At 37.0% G+C, this 22,339-nt stretch overlaps 1 protein-coding gene and 2 long non-coding RNA genes across 3 annotated transcripts in view; 1 reads left to right on the top strand and 2 right to left on the bottom strand.

Annotated features, from left to right (window-relative positions):
* LOC145233707 (uncharacterized) overlaps positions 1-19,507 on the top strand; it is a 29,087-nt gene extending 9,580 nt beyond the window's left edge. Inside the window, exons 2-3 of the long non-coding RNA XR_013861167.1 lie at positions 7,522-7,671; positions 19,456-19,507. This is a non-coding gene — a long non-coding RNA (uncharacterized LOC145233707). The remainder of the gene's footprint in view (positions 1-7,521; positions 7,672-19,455) is intronic.
* Positions 115-7,022, bottom strand: LOC145233706 (uncharacterized). Its single transcript, XR_013861166.1, has 4 exons — positions 2,257-7,022; positions 1,820-1,857; positions 811-875; positions 115-451 (listed from the first exon to the last, which is right to left on the bottom strand). It is a non-coding gene; the product is annotated as an uncharacterized LOC145233706 (long non-coding RNA).
* LOC145233705 (uncharacterized) lies at positions 19,135-20,894 on the bottom strand. Its single transcript, XM_080098478.1, has 4 exons — positions 20,617-20,894; positions 20,312-20,334; positions 19,942-20,027; positions 19,135-19,616 (listed from the first exon to the last, which is right to left on the bottom strand). The coding sequence occupies exons 1-4, from the start codon at positions 20,771-20,773 to the stop codon at positions 19,562-19,564; spliced, it is 321 nt and encodes a 106-aa protein (XP_079954604.1). The 5' UTR covers positions 20,774-20,894; the 3' UTR covers positions 19,135-19,561.
* Positions 20,895-22,339: the final 1,445 nt, after the last annotated feature.

Here is a 22,339-nt window from a genome sequence, read left to right as displayed (position 1 = left end):
CTTTCAAAAATGTCCAGGTTTAGCCTGTGCTGACAACAACACGTAGTGTAAAATATAACTAGCTGGATGTTTTAATTTAACTTTTCTAGAATAGAAAGTTTCTGGAACAACACGTCTAGTTACAATGTCAAGTTTATTGGCATGATGACAAAAACACAATGAAGTAAAATGGTCATTTCAGTCAATATAGCATCATTTTACTGGTTACAAAACCGTGGGTCGATACATAAAAAAGAATTTTAACTTATCATGAATTATCTGAACTTTTTATTAAACGGGCCAAGAAAAGTGAGAAGCTTTAATTTAGGCCGACAAAAAATGAAAGAACTAAAGAAAGCCCCAATACGAGAAAAGGTCGACAAATAAATAATCGTCCTTCAAAAGCAGAGAATCATCGTGGTAGAATTATTTGGTGCAAGTTAATACGTTCTTAATTTTGTTCCACGTACAGCTGAAAAATAAAAAAAATAAGTTTCCTTTTGTCGACTTAACCTTTTTTAAAGCATATAGAAAAAGATTCAAAATATAGAAACTTGCATTGGTTAAACAGAGTAAATGTTTGCGACTTCTTACAAGCTACATAATGAGTTGCATTTAACGAACAGAAAAATACTAAAATGTACAAATGCTTAGTGTTGACTTGTGGTATCCAAAAGCTTATTGTCCCATTGCCCAAATGCGTAGTTTTGTATCGGTGGTTTTGGTAAAAAAGATTGTCAATTATTAAAGATGCTTTAAAGTTCGGAACGACGCATCTTTAATCCTGCTGGCGATTTTGTTTTGGTTTAAATTCTGAGGGAAATAACTTACTTGACAATTTCACCCCATTTGTCGACTCTTGGGTCATCAAGGATTGTGATCTTTAACTCGTTCGGCTGTAAAAGTTAAGACAAAATATACATTTTTCTTGATATATATTATAATATAATTTTTAAGCCACATATAGGACAGGTTTACAAAGGGCCAAGGTTGGAAAGCTGTCCAAGCTATTATATTAGATGGAAACTATTGTGTTTTCATATATTCCCTAAAGTGGTATTCCAATCCCTTTAGGCTTTTCTTAATTTAGTTTTTTTTTACAAATAATGCACTTAATGTGTTTTTTTCTCAAAAAATCGTTTATTGATTAAAGGGGTCGTTTATTGATTAAAGGGGTTTTACACCTGCTAGTTTTTTGTTTGCTACCGGCGTTGCCACCTTATTTGCAGTCAGTCAGTTTTGGCTTTTATCACAGCCGTTCTCCATAGTTTTTTCGCCATTGTCTGGTTTTCGCAGCTGTTAGTTGTTTTAGTATTTTAACGTTTTAACTTTTTATGTTTTTTTATCGTTTCTTTTCTTTTCTTAGACAGAAACTGACGATGCCTTAATAGGCGAAATTAATATTTCTGTTGAAAATAAAACTTTACACTGACGCTGATCGTCTGCCACTCTTTTTGAGTATATTTTGTATATTTGACAAGTAAAGACAGATCTGTCGGTCACCACCCTGTTACAGAGGCTGATTCTTGTAGTCTGTTATGACATCACACGTACTTGATTAAAGGGGGGTAGTATTTTAAAACCAGTTTAATAATGTTGCACACACACAAAGAATTGTTTTAATTACATCACGAACTACAATTCTTTAAAAAAATACTGCACGTTTCATAGTTAATCCAAAAACGCGCAAGTTTTAATATTTGACTTATGTTTCAAAACCTACATCACAAATTTAATTTATTTATTTGGCCTAATTGCCTAAATTTGTCGTGCAAAACAGTGTGTATACTTGGTCATGATTTAATACGCAACTTTCTACTTACTAAAAACCTGCACTTACCGAAGTGTTTCTATTAATATTTCTTTGCCTGACAATACCTGAAATAGAAAAAAGTCTTGTTATCATTTTGGTATTACGTTTTTATCATCAAAACTTCAATAATAAGTTTAGTGTACATAAATTTGCAGTATAATTTACAGAACTAAAGGTGCATTTCTGTTAAAAATACCAAAGCGCGTAGTTAGTTTTGTATATATTATTGTAACTCCCTAACTGAGGTATACCTATAACCAGGTGGGATTCAAATTTGGTTCTATCACAAAAGTCATATTTTTGAGCCGGTTCTGTTACAAAAAGTCTATTGACAATAACCAGTAATGCTAACCGGTTCGCTGATCTCATAAAAATTTGTGAGACGGTTCTATGGAACCGGTGCGAACCGGCTGAATCCCACCACTGCCTATAACAAAGTTTTGCTTTAAAACCTTTTTACTTACGACATCTTCCGGTACTAGATGCTTTCGTAAGCTGGCTTGCAGCGAGCAGAAATACAACCATCATCAAAATAATTTTCGACATTTTATCTTGCACTGTCCGTTCTTTTGTAGTTGCAATTGTTTGCTGCTTGTAGCTCTATATCAGCTCCGAATGAAGTACTCGAAGCCCCGATGCTCATTTATACACAAATTAATTTTTTCTCACCTTTATTTCCTACTAAATATGACTCATCCCAAATTAATAATTTGTTCCAACGCAGTTTAAGCTTTTATTTTTTTGTAGCTGTTTCATTAACATCTCTGCCTACCCGGACATACACCTCTGCTTGTTTGACGCCCCAACCTCAACACGAACCCCCAACCTTTCACTAACCGCGAAACTTTTTCATTTGCCAAACCTGACGCACGAATCCGCATTACCGAGGGAATCACCATGTAGATTGTGACGCAACAGTCGTATACATGTGGCGCGACATCGGGGTTGTTACACGCAACGTAAAGGTTTTTGTTGCGCTTCAAATAACGTCAAAAAAACACAGAAAATGATTTTTGTCGCACTGAGCTCATTGTTTTCGTTTTGAGGCTTTCCATGTGTTTTTAACACAGATTGGGTCGTGCATCGCAATTAATTTAGAAAATGGATTAATTGTTTAATGCAGGGGTGAGCAACCTTTGTGGTGCACTGTGGGGCCAAATACAATTACCAAGATTAGATCGCGGGTCGTATATAACGCTTTGTTGCGTATCAAGTATGCTTAGCTACAAGTAAAATTTGCATTTGGTTCCAACCGAATATTGTCAGCTCGCAGAAAAGTAGCACAGGCGCATTAATCTGCTTAAAAGTGTATAATAATTCAACTCGTTTGCAAGTACATTTGAGGTCCAAGCGTCTCTGCGGGCAGCACAACCTTACTAACCCTACTAACCGCACAACCTAACCCTACTCAATGGGCCGTATTTGGCACGCGGGCCGCAGGTGGTACACCCCTCTAATGATTTATGTGCAGATCCAATTTTGATGCGAGGCTATCCGTTAGTTAATATGAATTTTAATCATTTGTCTGCACTGGGTTAATGCTTAAGTTACTGCTCAAAAAATCACGAAAGGAATATTTCTTCGTTCCTCTTTTAAGACAGAACTTAATTATTTTCTTGCGCTAAAGGTATATTGCTCAATTGTGTTTCTTCGCTGTGGTTATAATTAGTGATGTACCGAATCGGCTAAATTTCGATTCGGCCGAATCAACCGAATCATTTCTGACGTCACGCGAAGTCGTACGCTACGCGTTTGACGGGAAAAAATGTTTATCTACCAGGCAGCCAGTGCAAAATAGTTGTTTTTCGTCCCTATTTCACTTCTGTGGGGTTTAAAATTGCCTTAAGCATGATTGGCAATCTGCCAATGAATTACTAATTTTTTTAATAAGCAGAAAAGACACGTTTAACGCTTTAAATTTGTGTTCGTAAAAGATTCGGTTTCGGCCGAATCGCAACAAATTATTCGGCCGAAACCGAATCTTTGCAAAAATGATCGATTCGGCCGAATAAATTCGGCAAACCGAATATTCGGTACATCTCTAGTTATAATGCGCTTTAAGGTTTTATCGTTTTGTCGTGGTAAATCATCAACCAAGCTTTTTAACTTCGTATCTAAAAGACAGTTTCTTGCGATTGTTAAAAGTCGTAATGAAAACGTAGTGTTTCCAAAAATATCCGAAACCTATTCATCATAATGGATTGAACTTTTTTCAAGCCAGAGATTTACAAAACTTTCACTGAACCTAATCGGAAGAGTTCAGTTGTTTTGGAAAAGCCGGAACACATGTCTGCAACAGTGCAAATAATATTCTGCGGGTCGCACGAAAAATCACTAAACATGCTTTGTTAGTTTTCCGCCTAATTTAGGCAAGTTTAGGCAACAACTCTAAATAACATGTAATACGTAATGGCATTGGACAAGATTAGCGCAAGAAACAAAATATATTCAAACTACGGTAAACTTTTTTAGACGTAAATTAACACGAAAACCTTTTTTCAACATTTGGGGCTGAAGTATTGTGATAGGTCGACTTTATTTGGTTTGCCTTTAAGCAATTCAAAATAATAAAAGACAAATCAGAGTTATAACTCTATAAGCCCGAACCTAACTTGAAAAGTACAACCCCGAATCTACTTCAAAATAAACAATGCCTCAATCAGGTCCAAAAATTGGTAAAAACTCGACAATAATCATGACAAGTGTTCTGTTAAGACAGGCCCGAATAGATAAAGTTTTGTTGAAACTCAAACCCGACTCGACTTACAACTTTTAGGCAAAGGATTTGTATATTTATAACTTAATAAATCTCTGTGAGTTATAACACAAACTTTAAAAATGTTTATCCATTGAATTTGTCAAATTACTTGTGGCTTTTTCACACAGGTTTCAATCCAATTGTCAAAACGAACTCAAAGGTTTCTTGAATTAGGAACCGACTACAGGTGCACAACTGCACATGTGTCATACCATAATTAGGTGTCAAAAGAGACGGAAGGGATATTAGACATTTGAAAAGTTAAACAAACCACATAAATGCGGATAAACGGATTAGATTGTAAAAATATTTTGGCACCATTTTTATGCTTTAATAGCGTGTTTAGAAATCGTTGTTTGCTTAAATGGGTTGGTTCGATTCACTTCACCGCTGAGTCAACTATCGTAATGGGTTTGGGATTTTCACAATAACTGTTTCTTTGTATCGCAGTGTGTAATATATCGTTATTTTATTTTCTTACTCCCATGAACATATTGTCGGGGACAAAGGCGTATATGTGTTGAAATTTCGCCTTGATAAGTCTGACGTTCGGGCCAAATACGGGCAGAAATTCAGGCATTTCATTTCGGGTTGGGTTCTGACTAATTTTGGACCCACGTTCAAATCACTAATGGGGCTTTTTAAAACAAGACCACATTGCAAGATCAGGTAAAACAGAAATCATAGTCTGTTTTGAAGTAGGATCAAATCAAGGTTTCGTATAATCTCTATAGATCTCTATATTTCTGTCCTGAAACATAATTAACGTCCTGTGGACCACCCAAAATGTCATCATAGACCACCAGTTGAGAACCACTGCAATACATTGATCATTATCAAGGTGATAAATTTTCATTTTCAACGATCCGCCATTCAACGCTAGCTTGTTTGTCGGGAATCAAACCAAATCGGACCCCAAACATTACACTCCACGGCCCAGCACAGACGCGACCAACATGAATCAACAAGCAACTGAATTAAATTATACACACACCTTCGTGTCTCAAATTGCACCAGCCAAGAATTAACCTTCAAACCCACGTGGGGCCTTTTGCCACTTTATCAGAACATATGACAGGTTACCACCAGTAACACCTACCCTTAAAATCGAGAATGGGTGACCTTTAAAAGGGGGTTTCCCTGTCTAGTGGAACTTTTGGGACTGAAGGGATTGCCCTTGGGTTGCAGTACCAAAATAAATTTTAGACTTTTTTTAGCAATTGTTGCCCCCACATATGATAATGTTTTTAAAAAAGTGTCCGGTTGAACAAAAGTTTTAGTAAACGCTTGAAATCCTTTACATCCTAGTGTTTTTGCGTGTAAAATGTTTGCAGTTGTGGTTAGAGATTCATTTCCTTCTGTTGTTTGTCTTGAATTATTCGAAAGTTGATGTTTTCATTTCACCGTTTGTGAATAACCTTTCAACAAATATCGACGGTAACTTCTAATAACTCATACAGCAGCTACTGATATTGCATTTGTTTTCTTTTCAAACCAGAAAAAAACGAAAACCTTGTACCAAAGTTCATATTGAATAGGTCTTACAGAAGTATGCTTTTGCCGTGGGTTCGAATCCCACCGCCTACTAGGTATTTGTAGCGTGGGGTATGACACGGTATGACAGCATTGGTAGCGTTTTGTGACAAATCGCATCGTCTAAATCTGTAGTTCACAATTTTTTTTGCATTCATTAACTTTGAATGAGGTTCAAAATTGATAGCGTAACTCAGACACAAAAAAATGTTGCATGACGCTTTGCTATGTTTTGGGGTTTTACCAAAGTTTGACTTTCTGGTCAATGTGTCATTGTTGGGTTCAGGAATTCTATGACCTTTGAACCATGGTGATTATGTTTTGGTTGGTGTGTCTCCGTTTTCGGTGTTTGCGTGCGAATTGCGTGGGATAATGAAAAGGTTTAATTTTTGTACAATAAAAAAGTGTTATTCATTTTAACGTTACGAACCCCTAAATTCAATCTCTGGGAAATCTTAAAAGGTGTGTAAAATCATCATTTCCAACGAAAACCGGATGTTTTTTTAGGCTGATTCATCCAAATGTCTGAAAACACAAAATGAAGACCAAACTTCCAAAGCGTGAACATGTTTATTAAAATATATGTATTGTCGACCGTGACGTAGACAAAACTCTTTTGCTAAATATTTGGTTAAACTGCACTAAACAGTTTTTGTGGTACTAAAATGAGTATTGCCAACCTAGTAGCCATATGCATCAGACTTTTTGTACGTCTTTAAGGGTTCCGTGCCACTAAAAAGGTTGAAGAGCACTGGTCTATTGTGTGCAAACAATGCAAACAAAACATGCAGGTCCCACAAGCATCACAATATAGATTATGACATCATAAACACTTAAGACTGATCTTCATACTGTGCAGCTAAATCTGTGCACGAAGCTAGAAATTAATCTGGGCTTTTTGGACGCTATTAGATGGTATGTATATATATATATATATATATATATATATATTATACAAACCAAATTGATTGCTTAAATCGGACATGTTGCATTACGCTGTACTGTTTTTTATGTTTAACCAAAATTGGAGTTTTTATGCGTGTTGAAACTTGGACTTTCTGGTCAATATGTCTTTGTTGGGTTCAGGAATTCTATGACCTTTGAACCGTGGTGATTGGTTTTTGGTGGGTGTGTTGCGTGGGATAATAAAAAAGTGTAATTTTTGTACAATATCGACAAGTGTTATTCATTTTAACGTTACGATCCCCCAAATTCAATCTCTGGAAAATCTTAACTGACGCAAAAATATTCGTCAAACAACGTATAAAGTCATCATTTCCACCTAAAATGGATTCGTTTTTTCGCCATGTAAGTTTTTTTTTACCTGATTCATTCAATTGGGTTTATGTCGCCTGAAACAAAAATCAAAGTCTCAACTTCCTAAACTTTCTTCTTCAAACCTGTGACGTCACAGTTCACTTGTTTTGTGACGTAATAGGTCTCTGCTAAGCTGAAACGAAGCCGTGTGCAATTGGAAAAGCGCCATCCTCTGGACGGGTTTTGTCCTAGGTTCGAATCCCACCGCTGACGAGACATATTGAGCGTCTGTCCTGCTGCGAAGGAATGCTCGTCAAATCGATCAGGCTGGGTATTATACCATTAATAATGTTGTGTGATAAGCCACATTGTCTAAGACAGCGGTTCCCAACCTGTGGGTCGCGATCCCAACTGGGGTCGCCTGACAATTTGCCTGGGGTCGCCTAAGGGAATGGCTCCCAACTCATTTTAGGCCATAGACTAATTTAACAAATAAAAAACAAAAGAACTGGGCACCACATTCCTTCCCTTCATTGTTTTACTAAAGTATGTAAACTAGTAACTACATATAAGCTATTGCTGCCAGGCATAGTATCAAGTTTAAAGAGCTCTTCTGGCAAATGTGATTTTATTCCGACGTTTCGACGTCCTATACAGGTCGTCTTCATCAGGGTAAATAACACTGAATGCGACTAGTACAGTGCACGATAAACAAAGGAAAAAAGAATAGAACGCAAGCACGTAACAACGCAACGAAAACACCGCGCGATAACAAATGATTGACCCTCTAATCTTTAAGCAGGTGCCTGTAGCACGCTGGAAGCATGCCTGGCAGCAGTAGCTTATAACAAGGCCACCGATTTGATTTCAATGCGGCATCTGTTGTGGCCCGGGAGCCTGACTACAGGAAAAGACTATTTCTTGAGTCATGGAATATTCACCAACGGGTCAACACAATGAACATCAAAACAGACGTGATGCGTGCAGCGTGCTACAGGCACCTGCTTAAAGATTAGAGGGCCAATCATTTGTTATCGCGCGGTGTTTTCGTTGCGTTGTTACGTGCTTGCGTTCTATCTTTAATTTTCGAAGACTTAATTGTTTTCACAAAATGCTAATTATTGCCTTGATCAGAACCTGCCAACTTGTTTTGTATTCTCGCGATAATATCACTATCCTCCAACTTAATAGTCAACAGAACTAAAATTTAATTTGTAAAATTTCAGGCTGTCAATGATGCATCGAAAGACAAGTATTAGGAAAAGAAAGTATAGTGAGAAATATATTTTGCGGTATTTAGAAGTTAATTTTAATGTATAGCCTACTAATTTTATCCCTGGGGTCATAAGGTGGCGAAAACCGTGGATATTTGGGTTTGTTTGTATCGGGTATCTTACGAAACACCGTAAAATCTGAACAAATTTGGGAACAGTTTTGCTTTTGAACAAGCGTGCTGACGACAAAGCAACTAGTTTGGTTGGTGCCTTATTTGTATGACGTCAAACACACAATTGTTGGCAGTGAATGTATTGGCCACTATTATGGTGTACAATGCGATTGTTCTGTAATAAGTGGTCACTTTGGGTGATACAAAAGCAACGACTTCACGAAACTGTTTCTAAACATTGCTAAACCAAAAAAACGTTAAAGCGAATTGTTCCAAATCAATATTATTTTAAAAACAATTTTGTTAAAATTGACGAACTTCGCTTTTTATTAAAAGTATATTGGGCTTTGAGTTGGAGCTCGTTTGGCTGCACGCATTAGTGACGTCATAATTTAAATCCACCACCTTGCATTTTTGTAAAACTCGGCGCCTATGCGTGGGGTCACCGCAACTTGGGAACTGTTTTAAGGGGTCGCGGCACCAGAAAGGTTAGGAACCGCTGGTCTAAGAAGTATGCATATTTGGTTGTTTTGTTTTTGAAACAATGGGGTTACTATTCAAACAGCCTATTATGTTTTAATATTGTTTTTTAATGGTTTCACTTTATGTTTATTTTTTGCACTCATTCTAGCTTTGAATAAGGTTAAAAATAACTGCGTAACTCAGACACAAAAAAATTTTCATGACGCTTTACTGTGTTTTGGGGTTTTACCTAAATTGGAGTTTTTTTGCTTGTTGAAACTTGGACTTTCTGGTCAACATGTCATTGTTGGAGTCAGGAATTCTATGAACTTTGAACAATGGTAATTGTGTTTTGGTGTCCATTTTCGGTGTTCGCGTGCGAACAATTGCGTGGAATAAAGAAAATGTTGAATTTTTGTATCAAGTTTGACAAGTGGCATTTTTTATCGTCACGAACCCCGAAATTCAATCTCCGGAAAATCTTAACTGACACAAAAATATTCGTCAAATGACGTGTGTAAAATAATCATTTCCACCGAAAACCGTTTAGTTTTTCGCGTCTCCATACTTATGACGTCACAGCTCACTAGATTTATGACGTAAAAGGTCTCTGTTATGCTGAAACGAAATTGCGTGCATTTGGTTAAGCGCCATCACCGTGCCGGCTTTTGTCATGGGTTCGAATCCCACCGCCGACTAGATTTTTGTAAAGTATGTCTTGCTAAGGGAATGCTCTTTAGGCTGGATTGATTCGGCATAACAGCATTATAAATGTTTTGTATTAAACTGCACCGTCTAAGCCAGGGGTCTCCTAACAGTTGTCCTGGTCCAATTTTCGAATTACCTAGAGGCAGCAATTGTTTGCGCATAATTTCATGTCTTATTTTTGTATGTGATGTCACAACCCGCTCTTAGGCCATTGATATGTGGAACCAATTGATAATATTTAGGTAAAATTAATCCTAAAGCTTTAGTGGTAAAAGTTAAATACTATTTTTTTTAAATTACTTTTAACAGATTAAGTTGTTTAATTGGTTTTAGCATTGAATTTCATCTTGGACCGCGGAAAATTACGAAACGTCTGTTATGTAAATGAAATTGTTTGGAAACCACTGGCCTATCGGCATCTGAAAAAGCTAATGCGGCGTACATAAGTGTCAACAAAATGTTGGTTGGCCTTCATGAACTTCACTATCACTAATTTAAACAAAAATAGTGGACACAAAAAACTTACGGATTTTAACCTTTACGCTTTGATGATCAGAATAAGATTGCATTATTTCATCACAATAATAATAATGTATCACAAAGGTTAAATTTGGTGTTTTTAACTTAATTATATAAGGTAGGAGGTTTTTGGTATTTTTAACTTAGTGATATAAGGTAGGATGTTATGTTTTATTAATTTTGAAATGTGAAACACTTGGAGGGTAAATAAAACAAATACATTCTTTAAATTTTACAAGATATTAATATATTTTTTAATTTGCTAATAACGCCGCTCGCCATGGACAGTTACGTGGTTGAGACCCCTGATTGATTGCGTAACTCAGACACAAAAAATGTTGCGTGACGCTTTACTGTGTGTTGGAGTTTTACCAAAATTGGAGTTTTTATGTGTGTTGAAACTTGGACTTTCTGGTCAATGTGTCATTGTTGGGTTCAGGAATTCTATGACCTTTGAACCGTGGTGATTAGGTTTTGGTGGGTGTGTCTCCATTTTCGGTTTTTGCGTGCGAACAACTGCGTGGGATAATGAAAAAGTTTAAGTTTTGTACAATATTGACAAGTGTTATTCATTTTAACGTTACGAACCCCTAAATTCAATCTCCGGAAAATCATAACTGACGCAAAAATCTACGTCAAACAACGTTAAAATCATCATTTCTACGGAAAACCGATTAGTTTTTTCGCCAACTAAGGTTTTTTGCGTCTCCACACCAAAACGTCACAGGTCACTAGTTTTATGACGTGATAGGTCTCGGCTGTGCTGAAATATTGTGTGCAGCATTAATATTGGTTTTTAAACGGATCGGATTGGTAAAACAGCATTAATATTCTTGATTAATAGCGTTGTGTGATAAACCGCATCGTCTAATAAGCCAATGATTCTCCATTGGTAGTCCATGGACCACTAGTGGTCAATGATAAGTTTTCGGGTGGTCCACAAGACATCCACTAAATTTGGTGATGAAATAGAAATGATTGCACATTACATGTTGAAAGAGTATCAAAATGTTAGCTGGTAATAATTGCATTTCACTTTTCGAAAATCGGTTTTTAAAGAATTATATTTCAAGCCCAAATGGTGGACTTTCTGGTCAATGTGTCATTGTTGAGTTCAGGAATTCTTTGACCTTTTTTTTTATAAATTTGAGGTTTATCGGACTCCCAACGTAATTTACTACAGGTCTTTTATGTTTCACGTTTCTTGCATTATACGTTATTACGCTTTTGAAGCATTTCACTTCACCTCCACAGTCCTTTAATTTCAATGAAGTTTCTCTATTGTAGCCGGCAACAAAACAAATCGACAATTTTTTTTTATATATGTAACTTGATACAACGCTTGTCCTATAAAGTCTGTTATGTGCTATGATGTTACAATAGGAAAAACAATCACAAAAAGTAATCGTTGTTGGCCTAATTAAGCGTTGATAAACAGTTGCACTTTGTAAAAACGGTTGCGAAACCTAAAAACACCCCCTGAGATTGCCTAGGTAATAGGCCCATTGTTTCGACCTGAATAGCATATTTAGCAATTTCAAATGAATGTCCAAAACACGAATATTGCTCAAACCAAGACTGACCAGTTGGGTCAGTTGAGTTACAATTTTAGATCGGACTGAACTTAGGTATTACAGAAATCTATTCGCGTACCACCTGAAAAGTTCCAGCGTTCCACCCTTTGAGAAATACTGCTCTAAGCAGTACTCATATGTGGTTGCCTGGTTTTGAAACGATTCTATTATTCAAAACATTATGTTGATTTTTTCCTTTTTATTGCTTTTGGATAAGGTAAAAAATTTGTTGCGTAACTCAGACATAAAATATTTTTACTTGACGCTTCACGCTTTTTTTTTTGGGGGGGGTTTTACCTAAAAAGGGGGATTTTTGCTTGTTGTAACGTGATTTTCTGGTCAATGTGTCATTGTTGTGTTGAGGAATTTTATGACCTTCGCACCACGATTTTGGTGATGTGTCTCCATTTTCGGTGTTTGCGTGTGATCATGAAATAGTTTGTACAATTTTGAAAAAAAAGTTTTGTACAATTTCACAAGTGTTATTCATTTCATCGTTACGAACCCCTAAATTCAATATCTGGAAAGTCTTACCTGCTGGCGCAAAAATATTCGTTAAATAACGTATAAAATCGTCATTTCCGCAGAAACCGTTTTTTTTGCCAACTATAAGGTTTTTTAGGTTGATTCATCCAAATGGATTTATGCCGCCTGAAACACAAAAAGCCTCAACTTCCAAAACTTGCTTCTTTACACCAGTGACGTCACAACTCATTAGTTTATGACGTAAAAGGTCTCTGCCATGCTGAAACGAAATTTCGTGCAATTGGTAAAGCGACATCCCGTGGACGGATTTTGTCATGGGTTCGAATCCCACCGCCGACTAGATACGGTTTCATCCAGATGTCAAAACGAATCCTAATGAAGTTAAAGAATTGATTTAATTAATTGGTGTCGTACGAATGGTTACAAGCCTTTAAAAATGTTCAACTAATAATTTGTCAAGTTGCTTATGGCTTTTACGCCCAGGTTCCAATTGCCAAAAGCATATCTAAGCTCACGGGTGTCTTGAATTAGGAACCGACTACACGTGCACTTGTGTCATACCAGCGGTTATAGTGTGAAAACAGAAGAAATGGGTATTAGACATTTGGAAAGGTAAACAAACCACAGACATGCGGAAAAAGGATTAAATTGTCTTGAAACAAATATTTTAGCGCCACTTTAGGATCTAAATCAAGTTTACGTAATCTCTATGTTTGTGTCTTGAACGTAACACATAGCAAGCGTTGGCCACCAGTTTTCTCTTTCCGAGCTACAAACCGTTTTAAGCTAGACATTATTTTGCAGACCGACCTTTAGTTAAATACCAATTGTTGGTTGCATAAAAATATGTTATAGTCCATCGATTATCAAGGTGATATATTTTCATTCCCAACAATCCGACATTCAACGCTAGCTTGTTTGTCTGGAATCGGAGTAAATCGGACATAAACATTACGAAGTAAAGCCCAGCACAGACCAGACCATAATGAATCAACAATCATGTGAGTAATACTCACACCTTTGTGTCTCAAATTGCACCCGCCAAGAGTTAACCTTTTAACCCACGTGCAACCTTTTTATCAAAACATATAACGGGTTCAATGCAGTAACCTCACCCGTGACCATAGCATCGAGAATGGGTGACCCTTAAAAAAGGGTTTCCTTACATGTGGAAACTTTCGGGCCAAAGGGATTGCGCTTTGGGTTACGTTACCAAAATATTTTTTTTCATTTCCTTATATTTGTCTTCAATGCTTTATTTTTGCTTTTTAAATCAAAAGACCGAACACCTCTTACGAAAGTTCAAACGAAAAAGGTCTCACAAAATGATGCTTTTGTTCTGGGTTCGAATCCCACTGCCTGCTAGATATTTGTAGCGTATGGGAATACCCTTGATACCAGACTGGCTCGGTATAACAGCATTGGTAGCGTTTTGTGACAAAGCGCATCATCCAAACCTGTGGTTCCCAGGTTTTTTTTGCATTCATTAGCTTTGAATAGGGTACAAAATAGTTGCGTAATTCAGACTTAAAAATTGTTGCATGACGCTTTTTTTGGTTTTTACCGAAATTGGAGTTTTGCGACTTTCTGGTCAATGTGTCATTGTTGGGTTCGGGAATTCTACGACCTTTACACCATGGTGGTTGGGTTTTGGATGGTGTGTCTCCATTTTCGGTGTTTGCGTGCGAACAATTGTGTCTCTGCTGTGCTGAAACGAAATTGTGTGTATTTGGTAAGGCGCGATCCCCGGGACGGCTTTTGTCGTAGGTTCGAATCCCACCGCCGACTAGATATTTTGAGTGTATGTCTTGCTGCGTGGGACAGCTCTTCAAACCCGGATTGACTGGGTATAACAGCAGTATAAAGGTTTTGTACTAAACCGCATCGTCTAAGCCAATGGTTCTCAACTGGTAGTCCATTGACCAATATAGTGATCCAAGATGAGTTTCCGGGTGGTCCACAAGACGTCCACTAAAATTGGTGATAAACTAGAAATGATTGCATATTACGTGTTAAAAGAGCATGAAAATGTTAGCTGTTAATAATTGCATTTCACTTTTCGAAAATCGGTTTTAAAGAATTATGTTTCAAGCTTAAATGGTTGTTTCGTATACTTACATCCATCCATTGCTTGAAACGGGTTGAGAACCACTGTTCTAAGCAGTATGTACACGTGGTTGTTCTGTTTTTGAAAAAATAGCGTTTCTATTTAAACAGATTAAGGTAGTATCCTATAATAAATTTCATGTTGGTTTATAATGGTTTAACATATGTTGATTGTTTGCATTCATTAGCTTTAAATAAGGTTTAAAATTAATTGCGTAACTCAGATACAGAAAAAATGTTGCGTGACGCTTTACTGTGTGTTGGACCTTTACCAAAATTGGAGTTATTTGCTTGTTGAAACATGACTTTCTGGTCAATGTGTCATTGTTGGGTTTAGGAATTCTGTGACCTTTGGACCGTGGTGATTAGGTTTTGGTGGGTGTGTCTCCATTTTCGGTGTTTGCGTGCGAACAACTGCGTGGGATAATGAAAAAGTTTAAGTTTTGTACAATATTGACAAGCGTTATTCATTTTAACGTTACGAACCCCTAAATTCAATCTCCGGAAAATCTTAACTGGCGCAAAAATGTGCGTCAAATAACGTGTTAAAATCACACTTATCACGGCCACAGGCATATAGAGTTTTAAAAAATACTGTGGTTGCGACTTTTGATCTTTGGCGCCGAAACCCATATACCATGTGCAGTATCTGTACCCGTACCATACTTTGGCAGTATGGGACCAAAAACCAATACCTACCTTTTACGTGCTTCTCATTATTTTGCAAATAGTCACTTGACACAATTTCTTAGTGGGGTTAGAACGTTTTCTGTGCGTCTGAGGACTTATGCGCGTCGTAAAAAGGCGATTTGCCGAATCAGCAATTTTAACAACGATTTAGTTTTAAAGTAATTTGTTAAGGCGGTAAAGAGGAGTAAAAGCGATTAACGTTCAAATATAGCCGATTTTGCATTGTTGAAGCCTAAACTGGGGTCACCTTGGATCAGGTTTAGATCGTTGCAGTGCTTTGAAACGGACATTAAACACGGCTTATGAATCGCTAATGCAGACCAGCACAGCAACATCTAGAAGTGGCTATAAGCATCTTGCATTGTTAAATGTTGGCGTTGCGTTTCAACCAATGTCTGTTCAATCAATGACGTGGATACAAACGCATTTTTGTTCAGCTGGAAACACGTACTACGCCAGTGGTCACAGCTCACTAGTTTTATGACGTGGTCTCTGCTATGCTCAAATGAAATTGCGTGCAATTGGTAAAGCGCCATCCCCGGGACGGCTTTTGTCATGGGTTCGAATCCCACCGCCGACTAGATATTTGTAAAGTATGTCTTGTTGGATGGGAGTACTCTTTAGACCAGATTGTCTCGGTATAACAGTATTAATAATGTTTTGTAATAAACCGATTCGAAATAGTATAGGCCTACACGTGTGGTTCACGAAATAGTATACACGTATGGTTCAAAATCATGAAAACGTTCAGTTAACTAACCTCCAAATTCAATTTCTGAAAAGTCAAAACGATTGACATTTCGTCAAATAATGTGTATAAAATCATCATTTTCACCGAAAACCGGATTTGTTTTCGCCAATTGTTTTTTTAACCTGATTCATCCAAATGGATTTATGTCACTTGAAAAAAAAATCAAAGACTCAACTCAAAGTGTCATTGACAGTAGTGATGCACCAAAGTTTCGGCTGTCCGAAACATTTCGGCCGAATACGCTATTTCCGCATGTTTCGGTTTCGGCCCGAACTTTTTTCGAAAATTCGGCCGAAACCGAACTTTTTGATTTGTTTTAATTGAATGAAACTAATATCAAAACTGTCAATATCGCCAATATAGAACCTCATGAATTAACTAATATTACGCCTAAAAAATACGAGCCACCTTCTCTGCAAAATATTACAAATGTAGTTAAGCTTATGCATTATGAAAGTGATTTTGGTGCGCCATCAATCAGTTCATTCGCATTAACGGTTCAGTTGAAAACATCCATCAGAACGGAAATTTTGGAAATTCAGTTTTGAGGGGTGTGTCTCCATTTTTGGTGTTTGTGTGCAAACAATTGCGTGGGATAATGAAACCAAAGACGACACTTCTAAAGCATGCGTATCCACGTGATGTTACAGCTCAGTAGTTTATGACGTTATATGTCTCTGTTTTATTTGTGTCTCCATTTACGGCGTTATTTTAACGTTACGAACCCCAAATTCTATCTCTGAAAAATCGAATGATTGACAATTAATTACGTCAAATAACGAATAAAATCATCATTTCCAGCTCACTGGTTTTATGACGGGATAGGCATATTGCGGTTGCACGCTGCTCAATTGCGATTATTTACTTAAAGTCATAACCAAACAAAAGTGAGAATAGCATTTAATGATTTTACAGTTTTCATGCGTCCTATTGGTTAGTGATTCAGTGTTGCCATAAAAAACATACAAAGATCACTTAGAACTGGGTATTTTATCATTACTTCACAGGTTATATTCCCGGAGATTAAGTGTCTATCTAAAAACCATGTCTATAATTTAAGTAAATTTCTCCCCTTAAGTTGTAAAATTTTTTCCACGGTCTGGAACTGTCCCGTGTTTGAATCATAATGAGTCCGACGGCCCACGTGACAAAAGTTTACGCTTGACTTCACAAGCTTTCGCGCTTTACGTGACATGGTCACCCATGCGTATCCAAGTTTACTCACGTACAAACATTAACGTAAGTTGGGTTTAGAGAAAGGGTTTTCAGAATACTGTCATCATTCGCGTGGGAGCCTGCGCTTCAACGATGACGGTAACAAAATGTTTTGGTTAATTTATGGTTTTCACTAGTGATGTACCGAATCGGCTAAATTTCGCGATTTTCGTTATGTTTGGGCTTTTAGAAGATTTCAAAGATTGCGTGCTACCTTACTAAGCAGAAAAGACACGTTTACCGCTTTAAATTTGTGTTCGTAAAAGATTCGGTTTCGGCCGAATCGCAACAAATTATTCGGCCGAAACCGAATTTTTGCAAAACATGACCGATTCTGTTGAATAAATTCGGCAAACCGGATATTCGGTGCATATCTGGTTTTCACCAGTGATTGTCAAACTGTATGACGCGGTACACTGGTGCGACATGAAAGATATCCGAATGTGTCGCCAAATATTCTCTATTTTAAAGCGCAAAAAAATTCTGATTTTTTTAGACCCGCTGACGAAATTCAGACCCAGCGTTTAAAAGCTCGTATTTTCTTTTTTTGTCATTAAGAGCAATCTGACTCAACACAATAAGGTTGCAAGTTAACTTTCTTTCTACTGCTTGTATCGTTGGCGTGCAAAATGCGTCGCGGTAGCAAACATGAAAAAACATGTTTGCTACTACGCCGCATGTTTGAAAAGCTCTACTTTACAGCGTCTATACCAAGGTTTTGGGCTGTGGGGAAATAACTTTTTGTTGAGAAGTTAGGAAAGCTTCAATTTGGTTTGTTAAAATTTTGTTTCAATATTGGTTGCTGATTGTGTACAGGCACTTAAAAACACCCTCTTCAAATCTGCCTTTACCCAACATTAACCTTTACGTTCGACTTTACGAATAATAAATTTTTATTTATAATTTATAAAGGCACTCAAAAAAGTGGGCTTTTGTGTACCTTTATTTTACAAACAATCTTTTCATATTTGATTGCAACGAAATGTTTTGATTTGTTGCATTGCTTGACGGCTACAGGAAAAGTAACAGCCGGAATTTTTATTAACAACAAAAAAATCTATTCTATCTTTCATATTTTGTTGTGATACAAACACGATAAAGATAATTTCAGTTTCGGTTGGTCAAAATTTCGCTATTCAGGTTTCGGCCTAAACTGTTTAAGAACTTGCCGAAAGCTGAATTTTTGTTTGTACATAAATAGTTCCCCAAGTTTGTTTAAAATTTTAAATTAATTACTTTTGTGGTGACAAAGAAGACCACTGTAACTAACAACATAAGATTGCGTTTAAAACATCAAGAAAGTGACTTTGAGTTTTGGTCGAAATTATTTGACTTTTGGCCAAATAGAACCATTTAAAATCTTACAAATAAACAAACGGCTATACTGTTTGACTTTTTTGTAGTTGTAACCCGCGCCGGGTTCCGACTTGAGTTTCTTAAAAAAACGGGCTTGATTCGGGCCTGACTTTGTGTCAGTATCTTTTGACTATTTTAACAACCTAAGTAGCCAGTTGCTGGACCTGACCTAATCTCAAACAGCCCTAAAACAGCTCGTCCAAGCTTAATTGTCGATTGTGTTTTGTTGTCTTGGTGTTTCCTGAGCCTTCAATGTATAGGCCTGTCAATCAAACTTTCAGGCCTAAACGGACTTCTCAAAAACGATTCGGGTCGGGTTTCGGGCTTGTACTTTTGGGTTTTGGTCGGTTAGGGCTCCAATTTCAGGCCCGTTTACAACTCCTGCTCGGCGCCTATGTTGGACAGGCTCATTTTAGTGAAAGAGAATACAAACTCCTTGTTACAAGAAATATCTTTTTCGAAGTAACGATTTTTCGATACCAAGTTCTAACGTTCAACAATTTCATTTGGTATTCTTTTTCAAGTCAAAACACAACTGAGAAAATTTTGTAGGATTTTTTTATTGCAAATGAAATCGAACGATAAAAATCATAAATAATTGAACACACAAAAATATGTTAGTGTAACCACTTTTCAAACCACTTAATAACGAGACTTAAAATGCCCTGCAGATCCCTGGCAGTGTTGAAGGCGAAGTAGCGATACGTTAATTAGGTAAAGAAAACAAAAAATAAAGTGATAAACTGTTCACGAAATAAGAACCGAAACGGGTGAAGGCGGTCTAAACATTCAAAAGTGTTAAAAAAAATCATCATAAAATATCATTTGGTAGGATTTTTTATCCTGTATCTTTTTCTACAGGTTATTTTGCTGATGTTGATTGAAAAGGAACGTTTCGCGATATTGAAACAAGGAACATAATAAAAGGTGCAAAAATTTTGTTGTTGATCGGTTAATATAACACTGTTTAGTGGTGAGATCGCGAAAAAATCAGTGTTACTCCGTCAGAGAGCACTCGACAACTGTAAAACAAAATCACTGGCGATTAAATATATATTTTAACAATGGTTACTTACATGCAAATATTTTCAATCAATTCTTAAGCACGTTCTTGCCCTCATAAACATTAATAACGAAATGTTTAACTATCCTAGCACACTAAGTACAACTAGGAGTTTAGACCCCTTCAACATTTTGCTTTTTGTGAAAGTTTTATTGCCTTTTTAAATAAGTTTACTGTCATCTTAATTCAACGATGCAATAGTGATATTTACGAGTACATTTAGTTAATAGTTTTGAGACATGTAGGCCCAATGAAGCTTAGGGGTAGTTTTTATATATTCTCACCTCCAACTATGGGTGTTGTCTAGTTTCTTGATGTTAGGTTTATTTACTTTTCCCAAAAACATGAGGGAAGTCGAATTCACGCGAAACTGCAAAGCAAGAGTATTATCATTAATGAATTTTGTTTTGTAAAAGTAATAATCTTAATAAAATACCACAACTCATAATAGTTGATTTTGACATAAAAGCAAATCGTTTGATGTAGACACACTACGAAAGCATTGCTGAAAACAACGGTTTTTGTCCAGACTGCCAATTAAATGTATTTGCTGCGATCCGAGCACAGCATATGAAAAGCAAAACCGGCACACTCTTGTTTCAATTTGGATGCATTAGCGCACGAGTTTAATCAAACGAAACTCTTTAAACCCACCTCTCGTATTTGTCGTGTTCTCCCTGCAAAGATAAACAATATCACATGAAAACTACGCCAAATTTGTTTTTTGTTTTTCGATTTATTCTTAAACTGGAAAAAAAGAAAAATGGCAAAGGCCACGTTATTCGAGCAAGGACCTTTTAAATTACTTGCCTTACATTTTATTTTTTAAAGCCTAAAAAAACATACATTTTCTCGCAGAGTAAAATAGTTTAGCAACTAACGTATGTTATAACGTTTTTAGCAAACACACTGAAAAAAAAAATCAGCTAGAAATTTTTTTTAAAAACTGAGCAACTTACTTTTTTTATGGTTTCTGTGGTGACGTCCTGCTTCCAGCAAAACAGCGAAACACACCAACATAACAAATACTATGCACATCTTCATCTTTGTTTTGATTTTCTTCGTCTTAATGCAACACCTAATGGTTGTAAACGACTTGTGATGAGTGTTTTGCATCTGGTCCGCCTATTTATATGCACAAATATTTTTTCTCCCACTACTACGGCCGCCGTTGCGGCGAAACTAATATGATTAAGCGAATGCCAAAAGTCTATTCAGTTTCGGCCGTGCGAAAAAATATGCGTCTACCCCCTACGCAACGCCCGGCGGAGAACTGTCGGCGAACCCTGCAGTATAATAGTGGGTTTTCCGGGTCATTGACAACGTTGCTTTCAGCGTTTGCCTGCTTGGCGAGACAGATAACATCAAGTTTTGAGTCCCAAGGGCAAACGGTAAAACAAAAACTGTTTCCAGGGCGGCCGTCGCGGAAGTTTTTGACATTACCAGAATAACCAACGGCTGCTTGCGATCGTCGAAATTTAGAACGAAGTATTTTTGTCTTGCCACAGTTCGAAATATGGATAAAAAAAATTTTCCCTCTGGTGTTTTTTTTGTGGACTGGCTTTTTCCAACTTATACTTTAGTAAGGGTTAGACATCTCGCGTATTCACAATGTTAAACTTGTAGAGTAAAGTTTTTTTTTGATTGAAGTGGTTTGGTTTCGCTTGGTGAATAAACACATTGCGACACAATTAAACCGAACAATCACCAACCCGGCAATAGCTGGGCAACGTTAAAACGTTATGGAGTGCAAAGCAGTGGATGGCACTATTGGTTAAAAGTAGCTGAATGCGCTGCAGCTAAACCGTGTTGTATAGCGTTATGGGGCTTGGGGCTCATAAGAAAGTGTGGTTGTCGCAGTGTTGGTAAACACGACTTGGGTGGGACGTTGGTAGGGCCAGTCGAGAGGGTCTAAAAACTAACCACCCGTGTTAGGGGAAATATGGGGAAGAGCTTCACCGCCCTTGAAGTTATGTGAGAAAATACACAACATCTGCTTGACGAAGCATTCTGTTTTGGGAACACGTTCTGATTCATTAGTTTTCAGTATCATGTTTTTTTTCTCCGTGTAAAACGTTAAAATAAGGCGAGAACACGTGTTTCGCTTTGAAACTTAACAGACAAGCGTTAATCGCTTTACGCTTTATAGAAAGTGCCACCCACGTTACTCAATCAGTCGGCTGTGAAATTTTAAGAATCATTTCTCATTCGCAACATAAAGCGATAATTCGTGAACAGTAACCTGAAAAACATGTCAAATTTTCGCATGTTTTCATTATCATGGCCTTCTTGAATATCTTGATCTTTATTTAAATTTGGGCAAATTGTGTTTTTCTGCAAACCACTTTGTCTACATAAACTTTACAAAATGATGTTTTACCGATTTACGAAAAGGAATGTTAATATATTTAGCTAAATTATAAAACAAAGAGCATTATAACTCTGTGTATATAGGCAGTAGACTTTGTTTCAAGTTCACGAAAGTCGCACCCCGGTAAATTTTATAACTCTACGCCTGTGCATTACGCTATGTATTTTTATTGGTTGCTTGCCGAAACCGTGTAAAATAATCTGAGCAAAAAAATCAGAGCCAATATATTTGTGTAGAGCATAACGACGTTTCGACAAGTACTATTGGTTATAAGAAACAAAGGCGACAGAAGGCACGCAACAGGGTGACGC

This window comes from Phallusia mammillata, chromosome 6 (assembly GCF_965637545.1).
Source record: "Phallusia mammillata chromosome 6, kaPhaMamm4.hap1.1, whole genome shotgun sequence".
NCBI classification, from domain to species: domain Eukaryota; kingdom Metazoa; phylum Chordata; class Ascidiacea; order Phlebobranchia; family Ascidiidae; genus Phallusia; species Phallusia mammillata.
Note: the sequence above shows the minus strand (reverse complement) of the source record. Positions and strands in the feature narration are given on the sequence as shown.